Source organism: Meriones unguiculatus, chromosome 1, assembly GCF_030254825.1.
Source record: "Meriones unguiculatus strain TT.TT164.6M chromosome 1, Bangor_MerUng_6.1, whole genome shotgun sequence".
Taxonomy (NCBI): domain Eukaryota; kingdom Metazoa; phylum Chordata; class Mammalia; order Rodentia; family Muridae; genus Meriones; species Meriones unguiculatus.
In genome coordinates this window covers 3851957-3877346 of record NC_083349.1, presented here as the reverse complement: position 1 = coordinate 3877346, position 25390 = coordinate 3851957, and the positions used below count along the sequence as shown (strand labels likewise).

Below are 25390 nucleotides of genomic sequence, written 5' to 3'. Positions count from 1 at the left end.
ACCAGGTCCACTTTGATATGTCAAATAGGCGCCTCAGCTCTTGTCCCCGGTTTGCGATCTAACACTGATCTCAGCTACTATGGATGAGACTTTGTCTAGAAATTGGAGTCAGATGTGCACACCATTAATCCCAGCACTAGGGAAGTAGAGGCAGATGCATCAGTGTGATAGTGAAGCCAGTCTGTCAGGGCTACATAGTAAGTTACAGGCCAGTCAGGGCTACATAGTAAGACCCTGTCTCCAAAGAAGAAAAGAAAGAAAGAAAGAAACAAATAAAGAAACATAGTAAGAAACAAAGAAAGAAAGGAAAAGAATATAGTCATAATTGGCCCTATTTTGAAACTGTTTTGAAAAACAAACAAACAAACAAACACATTTTTTTCAGACTCTATTATTCCAAGTAAGAAAAAATTGTAAATAAATAAATAAATACCCATAATAAATAAGAGGAAACCCAAAGAGAAATGTTCCTGGAATCAGAGGGATTCAAGAAGCATAGCTGGGGCTTTGGCCCAGTGAAGGCTCTACCATACTCAGCGGGTCAGAGGAGCCCACATTGGGGGGCTCTGGGGCCAGGAATCCTGGTGGCTCTTGGGGCTCTTGGAGCAGGCCCGGCATGGGCAGGAAGCGCACAGGTCCCTGGGATGCTGGATCCTGGTTTGCCAAGTCCCTCTGGGGCAGACGGAGGAGCAGGCCATGGGCCTCAGACCGGTACACATTGTACCCATCCTCAAGCAGCAGCTCCCTGAAGCTGCAGGCGGCAGGATCGAAGGAAGGCTGGGCACAGAGAGAAGAGTCAGAGACACACAGTCCGTTTTCACTCGCCAACCCCTGACCAGCCCCGGCCTCCTCCCTCACGGTCCGCATCTGGACCAGCTCCCCTCATGTCTAGAGTTCTAGCCCCAACCCTCCCCTACCTGCAGACCACTAAGTAGGTTCAGGCCCAGCCTCCTCCCTCAACTTTTCTCTGTCTAGGCTGGCATTCTGCTCACCATCTCCAGTCCTGTCATTTATTGGTCATGGGTACCAGAACGCCCCACTGCGAGCAGGAGCAGGCCCTGTGGGAGCTCACGTGGCCAGGTACAGGGTTACAGTCCTGCCAGTTGGCCTCTCTGAGGGCCAGTCTGCCCTTCACACATGTCAGGTCTCAAAACCAGTGGTGAGCTGCCCGGGCCTCAGTTTTCTCCACTCGCAAACACAGACAGCAGGCCCAGGCCCAGGGGCGGGGATGCACTAAGCACACACGCTGAGTGTAAGAATGGGGCCTCTCAGGGAGCACCACAGAAAAACACTCACAGATCCATATAGGGTTCCATCTGGCTGTTGGCAAAGAAACCTAGAGGCCTTGACACCCAGGATTTGAATGACCCCTGGCTTCAAGGCTTTGAGCTCCAGGAGACCTGTGGGACAAGACAAAAACACTCAGGGTCTGCTCACACCAGGGAAGACCCAGGACCCTGGTCCTCTCAGCTCCACGAGGCCCCGTCCCCACACTCACTTTCTGGGCTGCGGTGTGCAGCGCCTGCCACAGTTCCATCCTGCCTGATCTCCAGGTGGGCTTCGGTATCCTGGTCATCGTCTGTGTAGAGGTACCTCTGCCGGACTTGACTCCCAAACTGGAGGAGAGGGCTGGAGTCAGGGATGGGGTGTGTCTGGCAGACCTCCAGTATGAAGACAGCCAGCAGAGGGACCCACAGGCCCAGGACCCCAACACTAGATTCCATCCAGTCAGCTAATCACACTCCTTTAGGGAGAGCCCTTGGCAGGCATCTGAGGAGAGTCTGGACTCCGGCGCCCCAGCAGAGAAGGCTCAGCTTCAGCCTGGGGCTCGGGCAAAGTGAATGCCTGCTTCTCCGGAGGTGACTCCCCAGCTGACAGGACACTAAGGCTGTCTGGTGGATGCAGAAATACCACAATTTATACCCAGACAGGACCGCCCATGTGCCCTCCCCACTCCTGACGCGTGATATTTGACACACTTGGCAGGAACCTGAATTCCACCGTGGCCAGGGCGGCCTGGATGGATGATGCAATGGGGGAGGGGTCTTTCCAACAGGGGTCTGGGGGAAAAGTGCTGGGCATGGACCCCTAGGTTTGGGGGAAGAGTATTGGGGTTTGCACTTCTAGCTCTACGGGATGAGGCTGGGGTCTGTGCTCCTGGGTCCGAGAGAGGAGGGTTGGAGTCTGGACTCCCAGGTCTAAAGAAGGAGGCTGGGATCTGCCCTTCACCGTTCGAGGAAAGCTGGGATTTGGGGTCCTGGGTCTGAGGCAGGAGGCTGGGGTCTCACTCCTGGGTCTGAGGGAAGAGGCTGGTGTCTGTACTCCTGGGTCTGAGGCAGGAGGCTGGGGTCTGTACTCCTGGGTCTGAGGGAGGAGGCTAGGGTCTGCACTTCAGCATCTGAGGGGAGGAAAGCTGGAATTTGGGGCCCTGGGTCTGAGGGAGGAGGCTGGGGTCTGGCTCCTGGGTACTAAGAAGGAGCCGTGGGCCTCAGACTTTCTGTGTTAGCAACTGTGTAGTCCACCCTATTTGACCACTGAGCCATCTCTCCCATCTGGTCCACCCAATTTGAATTTCAAGGTTCAAGCGGTGTTGGAAGGGCGGGGGTCTGGGGCTTCTTTAATCAGGAAAGCTGCATCAGCCATGTGAAAGAGGAGTCCTCAGCAGGTGGAAGGCTCCCAGCTGGCCACGGGCCAACCACCCTCACCAACCCCTTAGCAGTCAGCTCCTGCGCTCAGCTGCTGTCTGTCCTCCCTGATGCAATCCTAGTGCTTCTTTCACCAGAAAGTGTCCTGCACAGGTGCTCCCCAGACACCCTGGGGGATGGGCAGGCTCAGGCTCCACGAGGGGCCAGAGCTGGATGCTTTCTTGCAGTCAAAGGCATGCTGAGGCAAATTCCTGGGTCTGAGGGAGAGAGTCTGGGCAAGGACCTTTGGGGACTGAGGGAGGAGGCTGGGCACTGACTCCCAGGCCTGAGGGAGGATGAGGGAGGAGGCTGGGCAATGGACGGTTAGGGCTGAGGCGGTCCAGGGCCTCCTTGGCTTGGAGAAATGGTCTAATCTTGGGCCAACCAAGTGGATTTCCTGAGTCTTTATACAGTTGTCAATGCCCAGGTACAGGCGAGGCTGCAGGCCCGGCTCTGTACAAGTGAAGAACCCAGGGCCGCAGGAGAGCTAAGACCTTTGTCCTCAGCTGCACCGGAGGCCTGTCCAGAAAGCACGCTAGACAGCGCTCTCCACCTCCTCCTGGCCAGAAAAAGTTACCTGCTCTGTTTGCCAGTCTAGAAAGTAGCAGCTGGGCCTCCTGCTTTCGGATCGCCCCCGAAGAGGAACCTGGGGCTCTGGGTGTGTGTGGTGTGCTGATGTGTAGGCGGCAACAGGCAGAGGCTCGCGGAGCTGGGCTGTGGCAGCTGGCAAACAGGTTCCCCATCCTCCTGGGAGGGCGCAGCGGGCGGGGCTGGAGGAGGGAGTGGGTGGCCAGGCCTTGCTCCGCTGAGGCGCCGAGGCGTGGCTGCTCCCACAGCACCCAGGTAAAAGGAGCAGACACCAATTCCTGGCACCGGAGAAGGAACCACGCAGGAGACCCAAGCTCCCAGGTCCAGCCCTGCGCCCCGGCGCTAGTCCTTGGGTCCATTCAGAGGATGCGGCGGCTTCTGGGTACCAACTGGGCTGCCCATCCCGGAGAAGCCAGAGAAAGGGACAGGGCTGCAGCGCCCCATCCACCTGGGTGGAGGAGAGGACGCAGCGCCAGGTAGGATGCGGCTCCGCCTACTGTTACCTGCCCGGCCCGGAGGGCGGAGGCTGCGCACCTTGGAACCCTGCCTCTCTCCCCTTCTCTCTCTCTTTCTCTCTCTCTCTCTCTCTCCCTGCGGGTCTCTGAGCCCTCAGCCTTCTCAGTCGATTTCAGGAAGGAAGCCGGGAGCGGAGGGTTACGGAGCCAGGGCTCCCGACCTCCAAACGCAGCCGATGAAAGCTACACTTTGGGACTGGACGCCCAGGCTGAAAGAATTCGTTTGCAAGGAGCTCAGGTTAGTCGGCACTGGGCATGCCAGACTCCCGAGGCCCCGCTCACCCTAACCCTCCAAGCCTGGAAGCCCACCCCAAACCTCTCCCCATTAGGAACCCCTTCCCTCCTGCCAGTTTAATGTCTTGGGACATTAAACCCGCTGAGTTGGGAGACCCGCAGGGCTCCTCCCGGCACGCAGCTATTTTGCAGTCTCACCTGTGCTCGGCTCTGTAGCTGCCTCGGAGTCACCCAAGCTTCTGTAAGCGGCCCCCAACAAATTCATTGGTTCACCAGGCCAGTTAGACTTGGCGGAGTTGTTTCTTTAGTACGTAACTGATCCTTAATCTGGGATAAATAGACGTTTGTTCCAGTCTCACAGGAAGTTATACAGCACCCAGGGGCTTGGTTTTGAAGTTCTAAAATCCTTACCTGGGCTTCCTCTGGTCCCCAACCACTGCCTGGGAGGCAGAAGGCGCCCCTTACATGGAGGTGTCCCGGAGAAAGTAGCTGAGATTATGAGGTTCCCAGCAGGGCCTGGACCATCCTGGCCTCCAGCCGCTCATTTGCATGGCTCCTGACCTCATCCCCAAGAGTCGAAGCTGCATACCCCTGGAGTCAGGCTCTGAACCTGACCCCAGGAGTCGCTCACTTCAGCTCGCAGAGCCTGAGGAGTCCCGGACTCTGTGCCTTCTAATTCACCTTTCCTCCCCACAGCCATGTGGCCTCCCAGCCGGAGACAGCTCTGCCTGGCCTTCCTGCTGGTGTGCCTGCTCTCCGTCAGCACCTTCTTTTTCCACCTGCATGGAGGAAACTTGTTTCCAAATGGCCTCACTCTCTCTGTCCTGTGTCCAGGCTATGACCTGCTGAGGTCCCCCGTGGCCATGGTATGCCTGCCCCGCCCACGGCAGATGCGCAATGCCTCCCCCTCCTGTCCCGAGCAGCTCTCCTCACTCCCGGGGACCTGGACTATCTCCCCAGGAGGCAGGTTTGGTAACCAGATGGGGCAGTATGCCACACTGCTGGCCCTGGCCCAGCTCAATGGCCGCCGGGCTTTCATCCTGCCTGAGATGCATGCCACGCTGGCCCCCGTGTTCCGCATCTCCCTGCCGGTGCTGGACCCTGAGGTGGACAGCCTCACACCGTGGCAGCACCTAGCCCTCCACGACTGGATGTCGGAGGAGTACTCCCGTCTGGAGGACCCGTTTCTCAAGCTGTCCGGATTCCCCTGCTCCTGGACCTTCTTCCACCACCTCCGGGAACAGGTCCGCAGGGAGTTCACACTGCATGACCACCTCCGGGAAGACGCCCAGGGCCTGCTGAGGGCACTCCGCCTGGGCCCCGCTGGCAGCCGCCCTCACACCTTTGTGGGTGTCCACGTGCGTCGTGGGGACTATCTGCAGGTGATGCCCAACCGCTGGAAGGGCGTGGTGGCCGACCGGGCTTACCTGCAGCGGGCCATGGACTGGTTCCGGGCCCGCCACAGAGACCCCATCTTTGTGGTCACCAGCAATGGTATGAAATGGTGTTTGGAGAACATCGACACGTCCCACGGTGACGTGGTCTTCGCTGGCAATGGGCAGGAGGGGACGCCGGGGAGGGACTTCGCTCTGCTCACACAGTGTAACCACACCATCATGACAATTGGCACCTTCGGCTTCTGGGCTGCCTACCTCGCCGGCGGAGACACCGTCTACCTCGCCAACTTCACCCTGCCGGACTCAGAGTTTCTGAAGATCTTCAGGCCTAAGGCTGCCTTCCTGCCCGAGTGGGTGGGCATTAATGCAGACTTGTCCCCACTGCAGGCTCAGGTTGACCCTTGGGAGTCAGACAGTCTTTTAAGATTAGTCTGACCCTGCAGAGTCAGCCATCCGTGTCTCTCTGCTTTGGAGTGTGTCTGCGGAAGTCCCCGAGTCGGGGACACTCATTTCCAGGCTTCCAGATGAGGGGCTTTCTGGAAACGCTGAAATGCTTTACAGACACTCCAACCGGACACCGTTTCGTCACGGTTGGAGAAGCCCAGGTCAGCACTGTAAGCCACAAGCCTTCTGACCGCCCTGGCTCACCTCTTCAGAACCTCTGGGAAGCTGCTTCTGGGCTTCGGAGGCTGAAGAAACTCCTGACTCACCAGATGGCCTCCTGGGTTTCTGGAGCCATTCTACGGGGGTTGGTGGTTGTTTCTGAGTACCTGGTCCAGTCCCTGTGCCCCTGCAGTGAAGAATTTAATGACGGTGCATACCTCCTCACTTCCAGAAACATGGAGCTATGAGCACCTTTCAGGAACCAGCATTGTTAGAAAGATGAGAACAATCTGAGCAAATCTGAACTCTATCCAGAGAATTCTGGCCCCAGAGAAATGTCAAAGACTTTTACTTAGGGAAGGGGGAGTAAACAGGTGAAATGTGGGGAAGGGGAGAGATCCGCTGCTAAGATGCCGTGCTCTCAGGAGCTAAAGTCCTTAAACATCCAGGGACTTAAAAAAAAAAAAAAAAAAAAAAAAGAGTTCAAAGCTTAAATGCACATATAGCCCTGGATTTAGGATCAAGGAGGTTTCTTTCTCTGAAGATGCTACAGGGGATCTAGAGCACGTTTTCTAGAGGTGAACAGGCCTTCAGGGTGTGCCCCTAGGCTTACTAAGCCCCTAAATCCAGCTGTAAGGTCTGGGGTGAAGGGCCTGAAGGTGGTCCAGACCCCTGAACCCAGCCTAACCCTGCAGATGCACAGGCTCAGAGGAAGCAAGGGACGTTTGGCTGAGATCATGCATCGTTGATGCTTTTCAAGAATGAAGGTGGTTTCCTCAGATAGCACATACTCTAACTGTATTTTCTTCCAAGACAAACCTCTGTTCTTCTCAGGGAGTTTCCCGGCACTTCCCCCAACTTGGCCGGTACAGGCTAGAGAGAGGGAGCAGTGAATTAAAGCGCCACATCACCAATACATGTATCTGACGTTTCTGGAACTGTGTACTGCATGTGTGAGTTTGAGACACAACAGAAGTGCTGTGTGTGTGTGTGTGTGTGTGTGTGTGTGTGTATGGCTATTGGGCACATTCATGACTCATGGGTCTACTACTCAGATCTGGTAACCCTCGCTGCTGGATTTGTGGTCCACTTTCCCTCAGTACTTTCTCTGAAAACATCGTTATTGGCCACCAGACCTGTCTTGTGTTTGTCTTATTTTGAGATGGTCTCTGTGGCCCAGGCTGGCCTAGAACTCACTCTATAGACCAGGCTGGCTTGGAATTCGTGGCACTCTTCCAGCTTCAGCCTCCCAAGAGCTAGGACTATGCGTGTGGGTCACCATGCTTGGATCCATACCTCTCCTTACCTGGCTTAGAGACAAGCAGATCATACAGACGCTCCAGTGCCTTCTGGGAGTTGTAGTCCCAGTTTAGAAGACGAACCACTTCCCGCATCTTCTTATCTGGACGCGAAGGTTTCCAGCCAGCCAGAGGGCATCCTGCGGGAAACCTGGGGGCGATGAAGACCAGAAGGAGACCAGAGTAGGCTAGCCGCTTCCGTTCCGTAGGTGCTGGGAAAGTTCTACGAAGAGGCCGCCACCCTGTGACGTCATGGAGGGACGGGCGGGGCCTGCTTTGTTGCAGTCCAATTAAACTTAGAGTTGGACTTCTGGGCGGGACCAAAGAGAGTCCTAGAAAATATTTCTAAGGGAATTGGGATCCCCCACATGGGATGTGGCCCAAATGTTTTGTGAGGAGGGGGCGACCGGTGACTCTCGGAGCCAATAGAAAAAACCCAAATTCCTCCCCCCAGTCTTTCAAGAAAAACCTTAATTTTAGTCGTGAGAAAGTCTTTTAAAAAAATCCTCAGAACCTGGACTGAGCTGGGCGCAGCATTAGCGCTTGAGGGCACGAAGTTGGAGAGCGGCTGTTGAAGGGTGCTAAGGTACTGGGGGTTTGAGAAAAGCGTGTCCTGAAAGTTGGGGGTCTCAGTCTTGAGGAAGAGCAGACAGGTACCCCAGAGGCCGGAGGATGGCTTTGGAGGCATGCTGAAGTGTTTGTAGGGCCTTCGGGTTTAAAGAATTGGGCTTTTAAAATTTTCATTCTGAAGACCTTTTTAGTTTGCTAATATCCAAGTTGGTTACTTATTAGACAAATTAATTAATTTGGAGACAGAGTCTCAAGTAGGCCGAAGTGGTCTTGACTTCTTCCTCCTGCCTCAACCTCCCAAGTGCCACTGCCCCGGCTTTTGATGGTTTCTCTGGTTTGATTGTTGACTGTCGTGTGTGGTGTCACACGGTTTTCAGGGCTTACAGGTCTGAATGGCAATCTATTCTCAGATTCGGAGTTAACAGTCATGAACCTGGGGTAGTGGGAGAGTGAGCGCCATGGGTTGAAAGTTTGAATGGGGTAAGGTTGGAAATGGTCCTGAGTTTGGGATCTGGCGTAATAGTTTGCAGAGACACAACAAAGACCCTAGATTTTGAAGTCCCCTAGGTTGGGAGGAGGTCCGAATTCACAGCTTCCATTCTTTGATTAATGATATCTCCTTTTGACTTGGGAATTTCTCAAAGACCCTCAGATTGAGCTTTGGAATCGTCTAAGACTGTTTTTGGCTTCTGTTTAGCGCCCTCCCACTGTCCTCGGTTTGGGGTGCGAGGAGCCTCTGGCGGTGCTGGCCAGCTGTGCGCTCTGGCCTCCATGGGGCCACGTTTTACACTCTTGCTGGCGGCTCTGGCCGACTGCCTGTGTCCAGCGAGGCCCTGCATCATATGTGACCCGTTTGTGGTAGCTGCGCTAAGGACATTGGAGCAGAGTTACCTGCCTAGCCACCTGGCACCCGAGCATCACGAAAACGTCATGAAGAGGGTAGAGGAGGCGGTGAAGGACTTCAAGGACCTGCCTTTGGATCAGGATAGCTATGTGGGGGCCGTGGGTAAGGAGGGCAAGCCAGGATTCAGACCTTGGGGACCTGGGAGAGGAAGGGCTGGGGCCAGAAGTCCCCGTCTAGGGGTGACAGGGGCTGCACGTAGGCACTCCTGAGTTTAAGAATAAAAAAGTGGCTGAGTGTGCTAGTCCATGCCCTCATTCCCAGCCCTCGAGAGGCAGAGACAGCCTGGTCTAGAGAGTTCCAGGAGAGCCAGAGATACATACCGAGTCTCTACAACAATAGTGACAACAACAATGCCAACACACACACACACACACACACACACACACACACACACACACACAGAGAATGAAAAAGTCTTAGGATTCAGAATCATGGAGTCCCTCCCCATAACTCACAAATATTGGTTCTAGCAAGTTTGTGTGATAAAACTACAAGTCCCAGTCTTCAACAGGTCTCTCTTTGCCTGGTCGCCTCATGGGTATTGTAGTTTCTCTGAGATGGCAAGTCAGTGAGCTAGAAAAGCTGAACTCTCAGGTCTGTACCTGCCCTCCACACACAGATGAGGACACACTGGAACAGGCGTCCTGGAGTTTTCTGAAGGATCTGAAACGTATCACGGACAGCGATGTAAAAGGTAAATGCACCCAAGGATGCCGACAGACCCTCAGAGAGCCCATGGCTGGTGATGCTTAGAGCAGATGTTCAGACTCTTGTCTGCGTGAGTGCCTTCTAGCTTGGCCACTTCTTAGCTTGGGGCCTGGGGCCTGGAAGCTTCCTCAGCCCCCGTGTCAAGATCATGATCGTCTTCCTTGCTCAGTGGCTATGAGGATTAAGTGAATTAACACATGTGCATTTTTTGCCCTGTGTTCAGTGCTTGACCTTCCCTGAAGGGCTAGAATGTGGAATGCCAGCCCAGACAGGTGGGGTAGGCCTGTGCTGAGGCTGAAACAGGAGAATTGCCTAACCTAGAGTTCCAGAACAATTTGGGCAACATAATGACATCCTGTCTAAGCAAATTAGCAAGGTGGAGCTGGTTGTGGCAGGCACGCCTTTAATCCTGGCACTTGGGGAGGCTGTCAGATCTCCGAGTTTGAGCCCAGCTTGGTCTACACAGCAAGTTCAAAGCCTGCCAAGACTTCATGGTGAGACTCAGGAGAGATGCAAAATTAGGGGTTGGGATGTTGGTGCATGCTTGAAGATGGAGGCAGAAGGATCAAGTGTTCAAGGTCACCCTCGGGTGCGTGGCGAATCTGAGGCCACTGGTAGTAGTACCTGTGGCCTTTGGAGTGCAAATCCTGGTGGCTCATGCCTGTTTGGGGAGCACCTTTCCTGGCTCTGCTTCCTCCTAGGAGAGCTCTTTGTGAAGGAATTATTCTGGATGCTTCGTCTGCAAAAGGACATCTTTGCCACCCTTGCTACACGTTTCCAAAAAGAAGGTCAGGGAAGTTGCAAGTCCAGGACCCCGGCCATTGGGTTCCTTAGCCCCTCCTCCAGTCATGCCTTCAAGAACACCTCCCCCGGACCCTTCCCTACCTGCCTAAAAACTCCTGAACCCCCTACCTCTCCGTTCAGCATTTGCTCTGGGGCTTGGTAGCAAAGCTTGTGATCCCAGCACTTGGGAGGCTGAGGCAGGAGGATTGCAACTCTGAGGTCACCTTGAGCTTAATGCTGAGATGCCTCGTAGTGATAGATTCCTGTAATCATAGGGCTTGATGGATGAAGGCAAGAGATAAAATGTTCAAGTGTATATGAGACTCCTTTCTAAAAGCAAAAATGACTCTGATTTTCTTTCTTTTCCTCCCTCCTTTCTCCCTTCGGAGGCAGTTTATTGTCCCAACCAATGTGGTGAGTCCAATATGCATAATGTATTCCTATGCCCCGGGAGCCTCCCTGCTGTGATGGGGGATTTCTACTCTCCTCCATCCGCTCTCTCCCTGGACCTGGAGCACGCTCTCCAGCTTGGACTTCTTAGGTGGTGGGTGGGGTTGCTGCACTCCTTCGGTGGGGGCACTAACACGGTAGACACTTGGAGCAAACTGCTTGCCCCAGCCCTTGACTTTGCCAGTCTCCTTCTAGCCCCACCTCTTAGTGGGAGAGTACAACTTTAACCTTCGCTCTTCAGGCACCATGCTGCAGACCCTGATCTGGTGTAACAAGTGCGAGAAGCAGATCCACATTTGTCGGAAATCCTTGGACTGCGGGGGTGAGCATGCCACAGGCTCGAGGGCCTCGTGTGAGGGGCTGGGGTAGGAAGGAGGCAGCTGCAGCCCCACCTCCTCTTGCAGAGCGCAGGATAGAGGTGCATCGCATGGAGGACATGCTCCTGGACTGTGGGCTCAGTTGGCATCACGCTTCTGAGGGACTTACGGACTACAGTTTTTACAGGGTGGGGACACCCAACTCCTGTGGCCCTTGACCCTAAGTCTGTTAGACCTGAGTGAGCCCCTGGGTCCCCTGTTCTAAAGCAGACCCCCATGGCCTGTTAGAGGTGACCTCTCCTGATCCCCAGAGGGATCCCATGACCTGACCAGGGACTGGCCGGTCCCAGCCAGGCCTCCTGGATGGTAGTGAGTCTATGATGCCTCCTGTCAGGATTAGGGAGGTCAGAAGCCCCAATTCCTGCTTCCCCTACACTGAGGCCCCATGACCTTCTCACCCTGTACTCCCCCAGCCCCCAAATACCCCAGGCCTCTGTGACCCCTTGAGCTTGGGTCTAGGTTTGGGGGAACAGTTCTGAGACCTTGCTGTCCAAGGGGAAAGAACCCTATCTGACCAAGACGATGGTGAGTGCAGAGGACGCCGGCAACTACCGCTGCGAACTGGGGACTGTCAGCTCGGGTCCTGCCACCATCATCCATTTTCGTGTCATAGGTCAGTCTGGGGTGTTGGAAAAGTGGCATTCGGGATGGGAGGAGCTTTGGAGGTGTGGCCTCATCCACAGAACCTGACTTTCTATGGGCATGACCTCTTTATTGTGTTAGTGGCTTTGGCTATTACCAGGGTCTGTGCTAAGGGGTATGGTTTCCCGTAGGAGGTGTGTTTTCTGGTATGGCTTCCTGATTGACCTTAGGCCCCAGCTGGATTTCCTGGGGTGCTCCTACCCCCTGGAGAGGGCCAGGGTGGTGGGGCAAGTTTGCCTTTCCCAGCTGCTGCCAGGACTGCCTTTGGCTCTCCTCTGTCAGTATTGCCCCCAAGGATATTCGAGGAAAAACCACCACCAAACATCATAACCCAGGAGGAGGATGTCCCTGGCCAGGTGAATGTAGAGGTCCCGGAGCCCGGGACTACGATCACCCATCAGCCGAAACCAGAGAGAAATCTGAAACACCGCCTCTTAATACTGTTGATCCTCGGCTTCGTAGTTCTGGTGGCCAGCATCATTGCCTCGTGAGCTATGCACTGGGAAGAAGCCTGGAGGGAGGGCAGGCTTGTATGGAGGGGGGAAGGGCTTGGACAAAGAGATGGGCTTTAGGAAGGAGCCTGGCTTGGATAGAGGAGGCAGGGGCCTGGGTAAAAGTGAGCCTTAGAGGGAGAGGCAGGGAGAGAGGCTTCATAGAGGGATGTGGTGTAGTCTTGGACACAGAAGAGATTTAATAGAAGGGTGTGGACGAGGGTTTGGATGGATGGATGGAGAGACGGATGGATGAGGCTTCAGAGAAAGGGCAGGGCCTTGAGGGGAGTGAATTGGAGGGGCGGGGCTTCCTATAGTCCCCGGGCTGGAATAGGAAAGGAAGTTACTGGGCACCTTCCTTTGGAGCTTACGTAGGAGGTCAAGGCTTACATAAACTGCTTATGGGGGTTCAGGGAAGCACACACTACATTCAACCCATGACCTGATGTGGTTCTGTGCACCTATGTCCTGTCCCAGGGTACTTCACTTCAGGAAGAAAGCAGCTACAGCTTCATCGAAGAGCTCAAGTTCAGGCGGCAAATACTCACCACGGGAGAAGGGACAGTCGGACCCCGTGGATTCTCCGCACTCTCATCCAGAGGCTCAGAGTGCCGCTGAGGAGGACGCAGAGGAAAAGGGCGGGGAAGAAGGAAGCCAATAAAGATTTGACCTGTTGTCTCAGTAGATGACTTACTCTTGGGGACTGCTGCTGACTTCTGGTTCTGAGAGAGGAGGTCTGGACCCCAGCCCCCTGTCTGAGGGGATTTAGCTGGAACATGGGACCTCCCTTTTCAGGGGGCCCATGAATGGTGGACCCAGAATCAAAGCACAGGCCAGGGCCAGCCCTGCCCCATCTCCTCCCCCAGGCCTGGTCTCCTCACAGGACGCCCCCTCCCCGCTCTTCCTGCCCGGCTTCCTCTTGCCTTTTCCTGTCCCCCACCCAGTGCTGGGAGCCGGGGCAGAGGAAAACACTTTACAGAGGGATTGGGACTTAACGGAGGCCAACGGCACCAGGGCCTCCGGGTGCTACGGGACCCGAAGCAGGGTAAGAACCAGAGCAATGGCCCATCCTGGGACCTAGGAGTTCATTGCTCTACCCTTGAACCTCCCCTGGGCGTCGGGAGCCTGAACTGATTCTCTTTTCCGTAGCCCCCGCCCCTGTAGCCTTAGGACTTGGGGCCTTACCCTTTTCTCTTAGGGCCATGCTATCTGGTGAACGAAAGGAGGGCGGAAGCCCCCGCTTTGGGAAGCTCCATCTCCCAGTAGGCCTGTGGATCAATTCCCCAAGGAAGCAGCTGGCCAAACTGGGGCGGCGCTGGCCCAGCGCTGCCTCTGTCAAGTAAGTGGTCAACTTCTGTGGCATGCCTACCATCTGTCCCTGTTTAGCAAAGTCATGCCAGGGATCCTACAGAGGTGAGCAGACAAGTGGGCTGGGGGTGTCCCTGAGGGGCAGGGAGAGAGTAGCTGGGCCGGATGAGCACTGGGATGGAACCCATTAGGCAAGGCACGGGGATTTGATTCACCTTCCTTCCTCCCTTCTCCGTTCACCTTACTTCCTACCTACGGTAATATCTTTTAATTACGTATCTCTTGCCTCCATTCTTCCCACCCCACCCCATCACCTCGGTTTTCTGTCCCCACCCCTGTCTGCGTCTCTCTTTGGGTCTTTGTCTCTGACTCTTGAGTGTTCTGTCCTTCCCCCTTTCTCGGTTACTCGGTGTCTCTCTGGGTGCCTCCCTGCGTCTGTGTCTCTGGGGCCTCTTCTCCCTTCTGCGTCCTCTCTGCCCACTTCTTCCTCCTCAGGTCCTCGTCCTCCGACACGGGGAGCCGCAGCAGTGAGCCCCTGCCGCCGCCGCCGCCGCACGTGGAGCTGCGGCGCGTGGGCGCGGTGAAGGCGGCGGGGGGCGCGTCCGGCAGCCGCGCTAAGCGCATCTCGCAGCTGTTTCGGGGCTCGGGGGCCGGCGGCGCCGGGGGTCCCGGCACGCCCGGGGGCGCGCAGCGCTGGGCCAGCGAGAAGAAGCTGCCTGAGCTGGCGGCGGGCGTCGCCCCCGAGCCCCCGCTGCCCACGCGCGCCGCGGTGCCCCCGGGCGTGCTCAAGATCTTCGCGGCCGGGCTGGCGTCGGGCGCCAACTACAAGAGCGTGCTGGCCACGGAGCGTTCCACGGCGCGCGAGCTGGTGGCGGAGGCGCTGGAGCGCTACGGGCTGGCGGCCGGCCGCGGGGCCGGGGACGGCGGCTGCGTCGACGCCTACGCGCTCTGCGACGCCCTGGGCCGGCCGGCGCCCGGGGTGGGCGGCGGCGAGTGGCGCGCCGAGCACCTGCGTGTGCTGGCCGACGCGGAGCGCCCCCTGCTGGTGCAGGACCTGTGGCGCGCGCGGCCCGGCTGGGCGCGGCGCTTTGAGCTGCGCGGCCGCGAGGAGGCGCGGCGGCTGGAGCAGGAGGCCTTCGGTGCTGCGGATGCAGACGGTTAGCCGGGGAAGGGCCCGGAGACGTGGGGCGGGACCCTGGAGAGAGCGGACCCAGGCCCGGGAAGAGGGACGGGACCTAGAGCAGAAGGTGCTGGGGGCGTGGCTTGCAGGAGAAGGAGGCGGGGCCTGTGGAATAAGGGCGGGGTCCTGGGTGAGCGGCGCTAGGGCGGGGCCTCTGGGAGGGGCTGGAGGCGGGTCCTACCGAGTGAAGGCTCTGGACTGGATGTGGCGAGCTGGGGCAGGCGGGGCCAATTGGTGGTGCTCCTCCGGGTCTGGAAGGGCAGAAGCTTGGTTGAGGGATCTTTCCTTACTTTACCTTCGGGGTATAGCTTATGTTATTTTTACCAAGATAAGGTCCTGCCTTGTAGCCCAGGATGCCCTTGAGTGCTGTCATTGTAGGTGCCTGTAATTAGAGTGGATGTCTAGTCCATCCATTCTGTAAGTTTCAATCCCAACGAAGTTCTAAGTGAATGAAATAGAAATTCTAGGTGAAGCCGGGCGGTGGTGGCCTGTGCCTTTATTCCCAGCACTCGGGAGGTAAAGGCAGATGGATCTCCGTGAGTCCAAGGCCAGCCTGGTCTATAGAGTGATTCCAGGACAGCCAGGGCTACACACAGAGAAACCCTGTCTCGAAAAACCAAAACCAGCCAAACAAAAAAACAAAAACAAAAAGTTGTAGGTAAAGGTTCAATGGAATAACGTCTATAAAGGTCGTGGCACATTCTTAATAAAGAACAGGGACGGCTGGAGAGATGGCTCAGCGGTTAAGAGCACTGGCTGCGCTTTCAGAGGACCCGAGTTCAGTTTCCAGCACCCACATGGCAGCTCACAACTGTCTGTAACTCTAGTTCCAGGCGATCTAGCATCCTCACATTGACATACATACAGGCAAAACACCAACGCACATGAAATAAAATTTAAAAAGAGAATAGGGAAATAAAAGAACAACCACCACCCGAAAGAATGGCAAATATTGTCATCTCTTCTTAAAAAAAAAAAAAAAAAAAAGAAGCCTTTACTGAGCACACAGTGGGAGCCACATGGACCCATGAAGTTCCCGCCTTCTCAGATGTGACAAACTTAGCGGAAAGCGTGTTTCTGCGTTAAGCTCCTATCAATGGGGGCCTTCTGGGTGCCTGCGGACTGCCAGGAGACGTGGTTAGCGAGCGCACTGTTTGACACACAGTGATTGCTCCCCAAATGCATGTGAAAAGAATGAATTTCTAAGCTGACGGCTCCGAGCTGGAGCCTGGCGAAACTGACGTCTGGCGTTAACAGCCCACGTTCTCCATTTCCTCTCAGGCACAAACGCCCCGTCCTGGCGTGCACAGAAGAATCGGTCTCGGGCAGCGTCGGGCGGGGCAGCTCTGGCCAGTCCTGGGCCAGGCTCAGGATCGGGGACCCCCTCTGGGTCCGGGGGCAAGGAGCGATCTGAAAACTTGTCCCTGCGCCGCAGCGTGTCTGAGCTGAGCCTGCAGGGGCGGAGGCGAAGGCAGCAGGAACGCAGGCAGCAGGCGCTAAGCATGGCCCCAGGGGCGGCTGACACACAGATGGTACCCACAGACCCTGGAGACTTCGATCAACTGACTCAGTGCCTCATTCAGGCGCCCAGCAACCGTCCCTACTTCCTTCTGCTTCAGGGTTACCAGGATGCTCAGGTCAGCACTGTCTCCCTAACTCACAGAGCCGCACCGCTGAAAACTACAACACCAACGCCTCGGGTTGACCCCCTCTGCTGGTACCCAAGTGAGACAGCATGGTGGGGGCTGAGGTGGAAGGCAGATACAAAGATTCCATTTGAGGGATATAGCGAATGCTTCCTTTCATTCAGAGGTGGAAGAAAACATGGTCTTGGTCAAAGGCCAGTTCATTGTCAGAAGGACATTCCTAGCAAACATCCGTTTCTTGGAGGAAAGTTTGTGTCCTAGGTCAGGCAAATCTTTGTTTGGTACCTTGCTCTGGAAAAGGCGGCTTTCTTGATGGGAGAGATAGACTAATTCATTTATAAAGGTTTGAACGGGAACCATCTGACCTCTTACGCACACTGAAACGTGTGCATTTTTATTTTTGCAGTTTTGAGGATTGAACCCAGTCCCTTGTACCTGCTAAGCAGATGCTCTACCCCTGAGCAAAGCCCCTAACCACCACTGGTGGGTTCTAGGTGGGCAGTGTACTTCTGAGTCATTCTGGCGTTTTTACTGTGGGACAGGCGCTCCATCAGTTACCCAGGCTGGTCTTGAACTCGTGACCTTCTGCTGTTTCAGCCTCCTATGTTGCGGGCACGACCTACCTGTGTCTTACATATTTGAGTGCCACGGCAACACAAACAGTACGTTTATTTTAGGAAGGGGTCAGATGGCACATCCATTTTTAAAGGTGGAGGTGAGAGGCCACTTTTAGATCAGGGTCTTCTGAAATTTGTCTTTTTGTTGAAAGAAGGGGGCCTCTCGGAAGCCTCCATAAGCGTTTCTAGAAGAGTCTGCTGTGTCGGTGGAGGTCCCTGGGGATGGACTGTTGAGAGCTTGCATTAATGGGCAGGGAGGCTCCTTGGACTCCATCCTGAGAAAGGGGCTGTGATGAGTTCCTTGTAGACACGTTTCCTTGGGAGTGAGTCCATCGTTGGGTGGACACGAATGAGGCTGTTGAAGAGAGGGGCTCTTCATGAGAGTGCGCCTTCAGTGGGTGGAGGTACCGGAACCCCCGTGGCTCACGGGGTGTTTCCATTAAGGCATCCCTGGCTTGCTTTGGACATTTCCAGAGAGTGTTACTAGAAAGGAAAATACACTCAGGAGCTGACAGGTGGGGCTCAGGGTGGGGAAAGTCTGCTCTTTGAGGGTGATGGGACTGCCCGTTTTAGGAGGGGGTGGGACGCCTGTGGAGGCCCCTGTTTGTGGGGCTGGGTGGTACAGAAGAGCACACTGTAGGGGCCGCACAGTGACCACTTCTGGGGAACTCTGTTTAGAAACCTCTGTTCCAGGAGAGGCCACCTGAAGGGCCTTTTTAAAAGGTTGGAGCCAGGGCGAGAGAGATGGCTCTGCAGGTAAAAGCCCCCACTGCTGGGAGTAAGGACGCAGGTTATAGCCAGCTGCGGTGGCGCACGCCTTTAATCCCAGCACTCAAGAGGCAGAGGCAGGCGAATCTCTGGGAATTCGAGGCCAGCCTGGTCTAAAAAGAGAGTCCAGGACAGCCAAGGTTATACAGAGAGACTCAGTATCGAAAGACACGAACTGGAACCCACACGGTGGAAGGAGAACGCCGATTCACAAGTTGTCCGTTGACCTCTACAAGAACGCTGTGGCACTCCTCCTCCCCTATAACCCCCCCCCCCCAAAAAAAAAGGATGAAGCCACAGACTGTCTTGAGGTTATTCATGGGCAAGGGATGCTCAAAAGCATTCTTTGAGAATCCAGGAGACCTCCCTGAGGTCTAGTGTGCGGGAGCAGGCCGTTGTCTGGACACGCCCATCCCCACAGCAGCATCTTCTGCTTTCCTCTAGGACTTCGTGGTGTATGTGATGACCAGAGAGCAGCACGTGTTCGGGCGGGGTGGGCCCTCGTCGTCCCGCGGCGGGTCCCCAGCCCCCTATGTGGACACCTTCCTCAACGCCCCAGACATCCTACCGCGACACTGCACGGTGCGCGCGGGCCCGGAGCCCCCGGCCACGGTGCGCCCATCCCGGGGCGCCCCGGTGACGCACAACGGCTGTCTTCTGCTGCGCGAGGCGGAGCTGCACCCCGGAGACCTGCTGGGCCTGGGAGAGCATTTCCTGTTCATGTATAAGGACCCCCGCGCCGGGGGATCTGGGCCCGCGCGGCCGCCCTGGCTGCCCGCGCGTCCAGGGGCCCCGCCGCCCGGACCGGGCTGGGCATTTTCCTGTCGCCTGTGTGGCCGTGGCCTCCAGGAGCGCGGTGAGGCGCTGGCCGCCTACCTAGACGGCCGCGAGCCGGTGCTGCGGTTCAGACCACGCGAAGAGGAGGCTCTGCTGGGCGAGATCGTGCGCGCTGCGGCCTCGGGCGCGGGGGACCTGCCCCCGCTCGGGCCCGCCACTCTGCTGGCGCTGTGTGTGCAGCACTCAGCGAGGGAGCTGGAGCTGGGCCACCTGCCGCGCCTGCTGGGCCGCCTGGCCCGGCTCATCAAGGAGGCCGTGTGGGTGAGTGCCCCTTCTATTGCTCCCTCTCTCCCGCAGCGGCCTCCCACCTGCTTCACAGGTCGTCCTGCGGTATCCCTGCCCCTCACCCCCTTAACTCTTCCACAGTATCTCCTTAACCCAACCAGCCAGCTCCCTGTGCAAGCCTCAGGCAAGAAGGAACTACTTTTCCCATGATGCTTTGAGATGGGCCGAGGTGCCGACACTTACAGGGTGCTTCAAGAAATAGCCATCTTTAGATTTCAGATTTGTTTACTAGTCCTGGGATGGAAGGAACCCCGGTCCCATAGCGTGCCGGGGAGGTGCTCCAGTGCCGAGCTGAGCCTTATCCTCAACCCCTCACTGAGGGGTTCTAGGCAGGCACTGCACTGCTGAGCCACATCCCCAGCCCTCCTTGTAGTTTTTCTGAGAAAACTTTCCTTAAGTTGCCCAGGCGGACCTTGAACTTGAGAGTTCATGCTTCTGCTTTGGCGCTGTGGAATCAGGAGGAAACCGTTCTGGGATGTGGGAGGAGGTGTCATTGGATGCGAAGCTAGTAGAGGTCCTCGTGGGAACTGCCTTGGTCAGCCCTTCCTGCAGGGAGCTTGGAACAGCAGTAACAACAAGCAAAAAAACCTAGGAGGACCCATCAGTGGGACCAACACTGTCGAAGTGGCAGTGCAACCTAGAATGAGGGGGGAAGCCTCATTCAGTGAGGGGCTAGAGGGGTCAGAGATTTTCTTGGGGGGTAAGGAGAAACTCCGTTTGGACAGACAGAAAATGAAGTAAACAGATTCCTAGTGACGGGAATTGGTTAGAGTGGGAGAAGCATGCCTGGTGGCACAGACCTGTCATCCTACCTACAAGAGAAGCTGAGGCAGGGGAATGGCTGCTCAGGTCTCAAGGTCTGGCTGAGTTACAGAGATTTTAAGACCAGTGCCTGGCTCAGAATAAAAACTCAGAAGGCACCGGGCGGTGGTGGCCTGTCCAGCACTTGGGAGGCACAAGCAAATGGATCTCTTTGAGTTCAAGGCCAGCCTGGTTTACAGAGCTAGCTCCAGGATGGGCAGGGCTATGCAGAGAAACCCTGTCTCCAAAAAAGAAAAAGCAAAAAACCCAAACAACCAAACAAAAAACTTAAAATCAAGAAGTTAAAAGGCCTGAAGCTGGAAGTGTCTGGCATTTTCTTCTAATTCCAGCGCTTGGAGGAGGCTAAGGCAGGAGGATTGCACTCAATTGGAAGCCAGTCAGTGCTAGACCTTGTTTTAACAACAACAGAAAGAGGGGTGGAGTGGAGATACATATGGAATCGGGAAGATGGCTCGGGTGGCTCAGTGGGTAAAGGGCAATTGTCTCATAAGCCTGAGGCCCAGCGCTCAGATCCGTAGACCCCATGTGAGAGCTGGTCAGACACGTGGCCACCTGTGATCCTGTGTCTCAGGAGGCAGAGACGCATTCCCTGGAGCAAGCTGGCTGCTAGCTAGACTAGCTGGGATTAGCAGGTTTCAGATTCAGGGAGTCCACTGCCTCAGTAAAGTGGAGAGTGATTGGGGAAGACAGCAGCAACTTCAGCCCCACCACACACACACACACACACACACACACACACCACGCTGATCATATGGGCGTGCACGTGTGCTCAAGGAAGGTGCTTTTAGGCAAACGAAGTTGTACAGTCCCGATCCCCTCGATCCAGCCCCTTACATTGATTCTTATCTTACTGTTCTACAGGAAAAAATTAAAGAAATTGGAGACCGGCAGCCAGAGAAGTAAGAGAAAGCTGGGGTGCACAGATCTGGAGAGTCGGGGGTGGAGACTAGCGCCTGGCTCTCCGCGAGGCCTTAGTAAAGTTCTGTGGCTCCTAGGGTGGAGGAAAACTCCAGCCTTGGAGTTTTGTCTTGGTGTTGAGGGTCCCTCCTCTCCCCTTAGCCACCCAGAGGGCGTTCCTGAGGTGCCTCTGACCCCCGAGGCCGTGTCTGTGGAGCTGCGACCACTCATACTGTGGATGGCCAACACCACAGAGCTGTTGAGCTTTGTTCAGGAGAAAGTTCTAGAGATGGAGAAAGAGGCTGACCAGGAGGGTGAGCTCAGCCCCAGGCCCACTTTGCTCCGGTCACACCCAGAACCTGGAGCCCTGGGCTCTAGCACCCGGCCTCTCTTCCCTCTCACCCCCAGGTCTGTCCTCGGACCCACAGCTCTGCAATGACTTGGAACTGTGTGACGAGGCCTTGGCCCTCCTGGATGAGGTCATCATGTGTACCTTCCAGCAATCTGTCTACTACCTCACCAAGGTGGGTCTTGCTCCCGCTTCCCTTTTGAAATACTCTCACTTTCTGTTTAACTGACATTATGTTGCTCTGATGTCACTTCCTTCTTGACCTAAGAGTTCTCTCTCCTTGGAGTCAATTCTCATTCACCCCAGTGCTTTACTTTTGTCACACTACTTCCTGTTTTGAGCTGACATCACTTCCTTTCTGGCTCATTTCCTGTCTTTGCTCCCCTTAAGTCTTATCTAGCTGAGTTCATTTCCTCTGTAGCAATCACTATTTTTTTTTCAAGTGTTCACTTTTGAAGTTTAATGTTAAGTTGTGTGGTATTTGCTGACATCACTTCCTGCATCCCTTTTTTCACTGGAGAATTCTTGGCGGGGGTTGATTTCCCCTCTCCCCCTTTGACCTAATATTGATGATTGGACTAGTTAGGGTTTTGGTTATGGTATACTGGATTCCCTACCTGTAAAATAAGGGATATCCCAAAATACACACTCTACAGGTTCCAGGAGTGGCCTTGATTATGAAGCCCTTTTCTCTGAGGGGTTTACTTCCTGTATGTTCTTGACAGGTAGACTCTTATTTCTTCTTTGTCATTTCCTGTCCCTGGTGTGATCACACTTTCCATTGGCTGGCTGCCAACTCCTCTTTCTGGACTCTCCATTCTTTAACTTCCTTTGGAAATTTTGGTAAAGTATTTCTTTGACTGAAGGGAGGCACTTTTTCTCCATTGTCCTGTCCTGCCTGAACTATCTCTGTGAGAACTGTGCATTATATAATGTGTGGGAAATGCTCTTAAAATATCTAATATGCTTCCTGAAGACATAGCTCAGGACACGATCTTCCAGGAAGCCTAATACCTGCTGGAAAACCATCAACAAAAATAGGGATTTGATCATGGAGCCCCCTGGGAATGGTGAAGGTAGAATGGACTACAGCTCCCAGAAGCGCTAGGTGGAAGTCGCCCTTGTCTTCGTTGACTGTCACTCTGAAGGTTTTGCCTGTGTGTTTCCTCCCTAGACTCTTTATTCAACACTGCCAGCTCTCTTGGACAGTAACCCTTTCACAGCTGGGGCAGAGCTGCCAGGGCTTGGTGCGGAGCTGTCGGCCATGCCTCCTGGGCTCAGGCCTACCCTGGGTGTGTTCCAGGCAGCTCTAGAACTGACCAGCCAGTGTGAGCTGCACCCCGACCTCGTGTCCCAGACTTTTGGCTACTTGTTCTTCTTCTCCAATGCATCCCTTCTCAACTCACTGATGGAGCGAGGTGAGGGTTGGACTGGGAGCAGCCGGGGGCTACCCAGACCCAATCCAGGCAGACGTAACCCAGGCTCAGGCTGCAGCTTCGGGCAGCTTGGTTTCCGGTCAGACTTTATCGCATTGCCTCTCATTCCTTCCTACACAGGTCAAGGCCGACCTTTCTATCAATGGTCTCGAGCCGTCCAAATCAGAACCAACTTGGATCTTGTTTTGGATTGGCTGCAGGGGGCAGGGCTGGGTGACATTGCCACTGAGTTCTTCCGGAAGCTCTCCATTGCTGTGAACCTGCTGTGTGTGCCCCGCACCTCCCTGCTCAAGGTGACTCCTGACTAACCTGACTTAGAAGTGTTATTCTTTAGCCCAGGCCATCCATCCTCTGTGTTCAGTCTCTGTGGGGCCCCAAGTCAGCTCCAGCCCTAGATTAGACACTGTGATGGACCTTTGGCAGCCACAGAAGTCAGTGTCAAGAATGACTGACCATGGATGTCTGAATGCTAGTGGAACTTGGTAGAAATAGTTCCTCATGTCCCTTTCTTAGACAAGTTGAGTCAGAAATTCTGGTTAAGCATTCATTGAGTGTAAACGGCATGCTGGTAACTGATACTAATGTCAGCAAACATCCCATTCAAAGTAGATTATCAATTGACAGGTTTTCAGATGAGAAAGCTGAATCAGGGAAATCATATACTTTTTTTTTTTTTTTTTTTTTTTTTTTTTTTTGAGATCTTGCTATGTAGCTCTGGTTGACCTGGAATCCACTAGGTTGGCCATGACCTCACAAACAATTCACCAGCCCCTGACTTCTCGGTTGCTGGGATTAAAGGTGTTCACAGCTGCACTGGCCTTCACTGTTTTTGAAGATTGATTTTCATATGTATATGTGCACCATGTCCAGGAAATGCAGAAGTGGGATGCAGAGCCCCTGGAACTGGACTGCAGCCCATGTGCGGACTAAGCCTGGGTCCCCGGCAAGCGTTAGCTGCTGAGCCTTTGCTCTAGCCCCTTAAGTTCACTTCTTTATATCTCTTTACAGTGCTGGGGATGGAACCTAGGGTGTTGAGCATGCTGGCCAAACTCTGCCACTGACCTGCATCCTCAGACCTCTTTTTAATCTTTCTTTCTCATTTCTTTTTTGTCTTGTCTTGTTTTTTCAAGACAGGGTTTCCCTGTGTAGCCTTGCCTGTCCTGGACTAACTTTGTAGACCAGGCTGGCCTCGAAATCATAGAAATCCACCTGCCTCTGCCTCCCAGAGTGCTGGGATTACAGTCGTGTGCCACCATGCCCAGCCTTTTGAGATAAGAGTTTTACTGTGTTTCCCAAACTGGCTTTGTACTTTGAATCCTCTTGCCTCAAGCTCCTGAGACACTGGGTGGCTGGCCCCCCTGCCAGGGCCAGCGGCGAGCACAGATGTCTAACTCGGTCTCCCCCAGGCTTCATGGAGCACCTTGCGGACTGACTACCCCACCTTGACCCCTGCCCAGCTCCACCATCTCCTCAGCCACTACCAGTTGGGTCCTGGCCGCGGACCACCACCAGCCTGGGACCCACCACCTGCAGAACGAGATGCTGTGGACACAGGTGTGCAAAAATGGGCTAACACACACTGAGATGTCTTCTTTCCTCGGGACCTAAGAGTCCATGTCCCCAGCCCGCCCCCCTTTCTCAGGATTCTGGAGGAGACTCCCTTTCATTTCCCCGGTGCCAGGTGCCCTCTCCACAAGACTGCGGCTACCATTGTAACAGTAGATGGGCTTACTTACTTTGGGGTCCCTTCTGGTACCCTAAGAAGAGCTCAAACATTTAATTATTTTTTAATTAGACTTAATTCCCGAGCCTCTTCTCTCCACAGCTCTAACCCTAACCCAATTTAGATAGGGCTCAGGCCCCTCTGTTCTCAGCAATCTCCTAAGATTTCCTACCTCATCCTCAAGGTCCCAGGGGTCTCTGTTTCCCTAGTAATTTTTTGTTTGTTTTGTTTTTCGAGATAGGGTTTCTCTGTGTAGCCTTGGCTTTCCTGGAACTCACTCTGTAGACCAGGCTGGCCTCGAACTCAAAGAGATCCACTTGCCTCTATCACCGGAGTGCTGCAATTAAAGGCACGTGCTGCCACGGGGCCATTTTTCTTAGTCTTAACTACAACTCCCATCACGCTCTGGGACAGAGACCGGCATTTGATAGTGGATTTGCAGTTTTTGTTCTAAAGGCACTAGACCACCTCACACCCACGGTTAGTCTCTAACTCGGTTTTCCTTGTGTTCACAGGGGATATCTTTGAAAGCTTCTCCTCGCACCCTCCTCTCATCCTGCCCCTGGGCAGCTCGCGCCTGTGTCTCACTGGCCCTGTGACGGACGACGCATTGCACCGAGAACTACGCAGGCTCCGTCGCCTCCTTTGGGATCTAGAGCAACAGGAGCTGCCAGCCAATCACCGTCACGGACCCCCAGTGGCTGCGACACCTTGAAAACCAATGAAAAAAGCACGCGCGAAGCTTGAAACTGCATCGGTTCTTACGGGTGCCAGCCTGAGCACAAGAGCATTCTGGGAGTTGTAGTTCTCCCTGCGTAGAACGCTGGGAGTTTGAGTTGTCGGGTTGGTAGATGATGGGACAGTGGGAAGATGGGCGTGGAATGTGAATGCCAAGAAGTAATAAAAGTATCTGTGGTGTTGACCTTGTTTGTAAAGACTTGGGGGCCTCAGCAAAGATGGTTTTAAGGTGCCAGGGACTGTGCTTGGAACGTTGCCTGCCTGCCGAGTTTGGGAAGATATTTCTAGCCATGGCCTCAGCTTGCCCTCTAGCACGAAATGTGACCCTGGAGCACTGAGTACTGCTGCACAACTCGGAACACAGCCCGGACCGTGCTCCACTGAGTATCAGACCCTGTGTACTGCCAGAGGCAATAAGCCACCATCTCCCTCCTACCCACAAAGTCCAAAATCTAGCCTTCTCCCCAGTCCTTCCGATGCTGTCTTCGTACTGTGCACACCGCTGGATTCCAACATCCAGCACCTCCTAAACTCAGAGAC

At 54.9% G+C, this 25390-nt stretch overlaps 4 protein-coding genes and 1 long non-coding RNA gene across 6 annotated transcripts; 3 read left to right on the top strand and 2 right to left on the bottom strand.

Moving 5' to 3' along the window:
- Positions 1-357: 357 nt before the first annotated feature.
- Fgf21 (fibroblast growth factor 21) lies at positions 358-3247 on the bottom strand. The gene is made up of 3 exons (XM_021640424.2): positions 1499-3247; positions 1297-1400; positions 358-777 (listed from the first exon to the last, which is right to left on the bottom strand). Exons 1-3 carry the CDS (start codon positions 1722-1724, stop codon positions 487-489), a joined length of 621 nt encoding a protein of 206 aa, XP_021496099.1. The 5' UTR covers positions 1725-3247; the 3' UTR covers positions 358-486.
- A 197-nt stretch (positions 3248-3444) lies between these two features.
- On the top strand, positions 3445-7156 carry Fut1 (fucosyltransferase 1 (H blood group)). 2 transcript variants are annotated; one of them, XM_021640422.2, is made up of 3 exons: positions 3445-3748; positions 3895-4025; positions 4718-7156. In XM_021640422.2, the coding sequence occupies exon 3, from the start codon at positions 4720-4722 to the stop codon at positions 5851-5853; it is 1134 nt and encodes a 377-aa protein (XP_021496097.1). In that variant the 5' UTR covers positions 3445-3748; positions 3895-4025; positions 4718-4719; the 3' UTR covers positions 5854-7156. The 2 variants fall into 2 exon arrangements, with proteins under 2 accessions (XP_021496097.1, XP_060235073.1); XM_060379090.1 differs by having other exon boundaries at positions 3445-4025.
- On the bottom strand, positions 6075-14049 carry LOC132652940 (uncharacterized). The gene is made up of 4 exons (XR_009590488.1): positions 13886-14049; positions 12793-12858; positions 7328-7470; positions 6075-6208 (listed from the first exon to the last, which is right to left on the bottom strand). It is a non-coding gene; the product is annotated as an uncharacterized LOC132652940 (long non-coding RNA).
- On the top strand, positions 8604-12905 carry Izumo1 (izumo sperm-oocyte fusion 1). Its single transcript, XM_021640395.2, has 9 exons — positions 8604-8895; positions 9413-9487; positions 10203-10289; positions 10678-10698; positions 10976-11056; positions 11139-11239; positions 11571-11724; positions 12036-12240; positions 12722-12905. The coding sequence occupies exons 1-9, from the start codon at positions 8661-8663 to the stop codon at positions 12903-12905; spliced, it is 1143 nt and encodes a 380-aa protein (XP_021496070.1). The 5' UTR covers positions 8604-8660.
- Positions 13140-25034, top strand: Rasip1 (Ras interacting protein 1). Its single transcript, XM_021640394.2, has 12 exons — positions 13140-13289; positions 13443-13583; positions 14048-14709; positions 16014-16369; positions 18208-18861; positions 20569-20606; positions 20767-20918; positions 21013-21128; positions 22128-22371; positions 22510-22682; positions 23796-23943; positions 24628-25034. The coding sequence occupies exons 2-12, from the start codon at positions 13447-13449 to the stop codon at positions 24825-24827; spliced, it is 2880 nt and encodes a 959-aa protein (XP_021496069.1). The 5' UTR covers positions 13140-13289; positions 13443-13446; the 3' UTR covers positions 24828-25034.
- The last annotated feature ends 356 nt before the right edge of the window (positions 25035-25390 follow it).

Excerpts from the sequence above, each read along its gene's own strand:
- Rasip1 (XM_021640394.2), top strand. The coding sequence starts at position 13,447 with ATGCTATCTGGTGAACGAAAGGAGGGCGGAAGCCCCCGCTTTGGGAAG. Across the intron at positions 16,370-18,207 it reads AGGGTTACCAGGATGCTCAG|GACTTCGTGGTGTATGTGAT; the intron begins GTCAGCACTGTC and ends GCTTTCCTCTAG. Across the intron at positions 18,862-20,568 it reads TCATCAAGGAGGCCGTGTGG|GAAAAAATTAAAGAAATTGG; the intron begins GTGAGTGCCCCT and ends ACTGTTCTACAG.
- Fgf21 (XM_021640424.2), bottom strand. The coding sequence starts at position 1,724 with ATGGAATCTAGTGTTGGGGTCCTGGGCCTGTGGGTCCCTCTGCTGGCT. Across the intron at positions 1,401-1,498 it reads TGCACACCGCAGCCCAGAAA|GTCTCCTGGAGCTCAAAGCC; the intron begins GTGAGTGTGGGG and ends CTTGTCCCACAG. Across the intron at positions 778-1,296 it reads ATGGAACCCTATATGGATCT|CCTTCCTTCGATCCTGCCGC; the intron begins GTGAGTGTTTTT and ends CTCTGTGCCCAG.
- Fut1 (XM_021640422.2), top strand. The coding sequence starts at position 4,720 with ATGTGGCCTCCCAGCCGGAGACAGCTCTGCCTGGCCTTCCTGCTGGTG.
- Izumo1 (XM_021640395.2), top strand. The coding sequence starts at position 8,661 with ATGGGGCCACGTTTTACACTCTTGCTGGCGGCTCTGGCCGACTGCCTG. Across the intron at positions 10,290-10,677 it reads TACACGTTTCCAAAAAGAAG|TTTATTGTCCCAACCAATGT; the intron begins GTCAGGGAAGTT and ends CTTCGGAGGCAG. Across the intron at positions 11,057-11,138 it reads GAAATCCTTGGACTGCGGGG|AGCGCAGGATAGAGGTGCAT; the intron begins GTGAGCATGCCA and ends CTCCTCTTGCAG.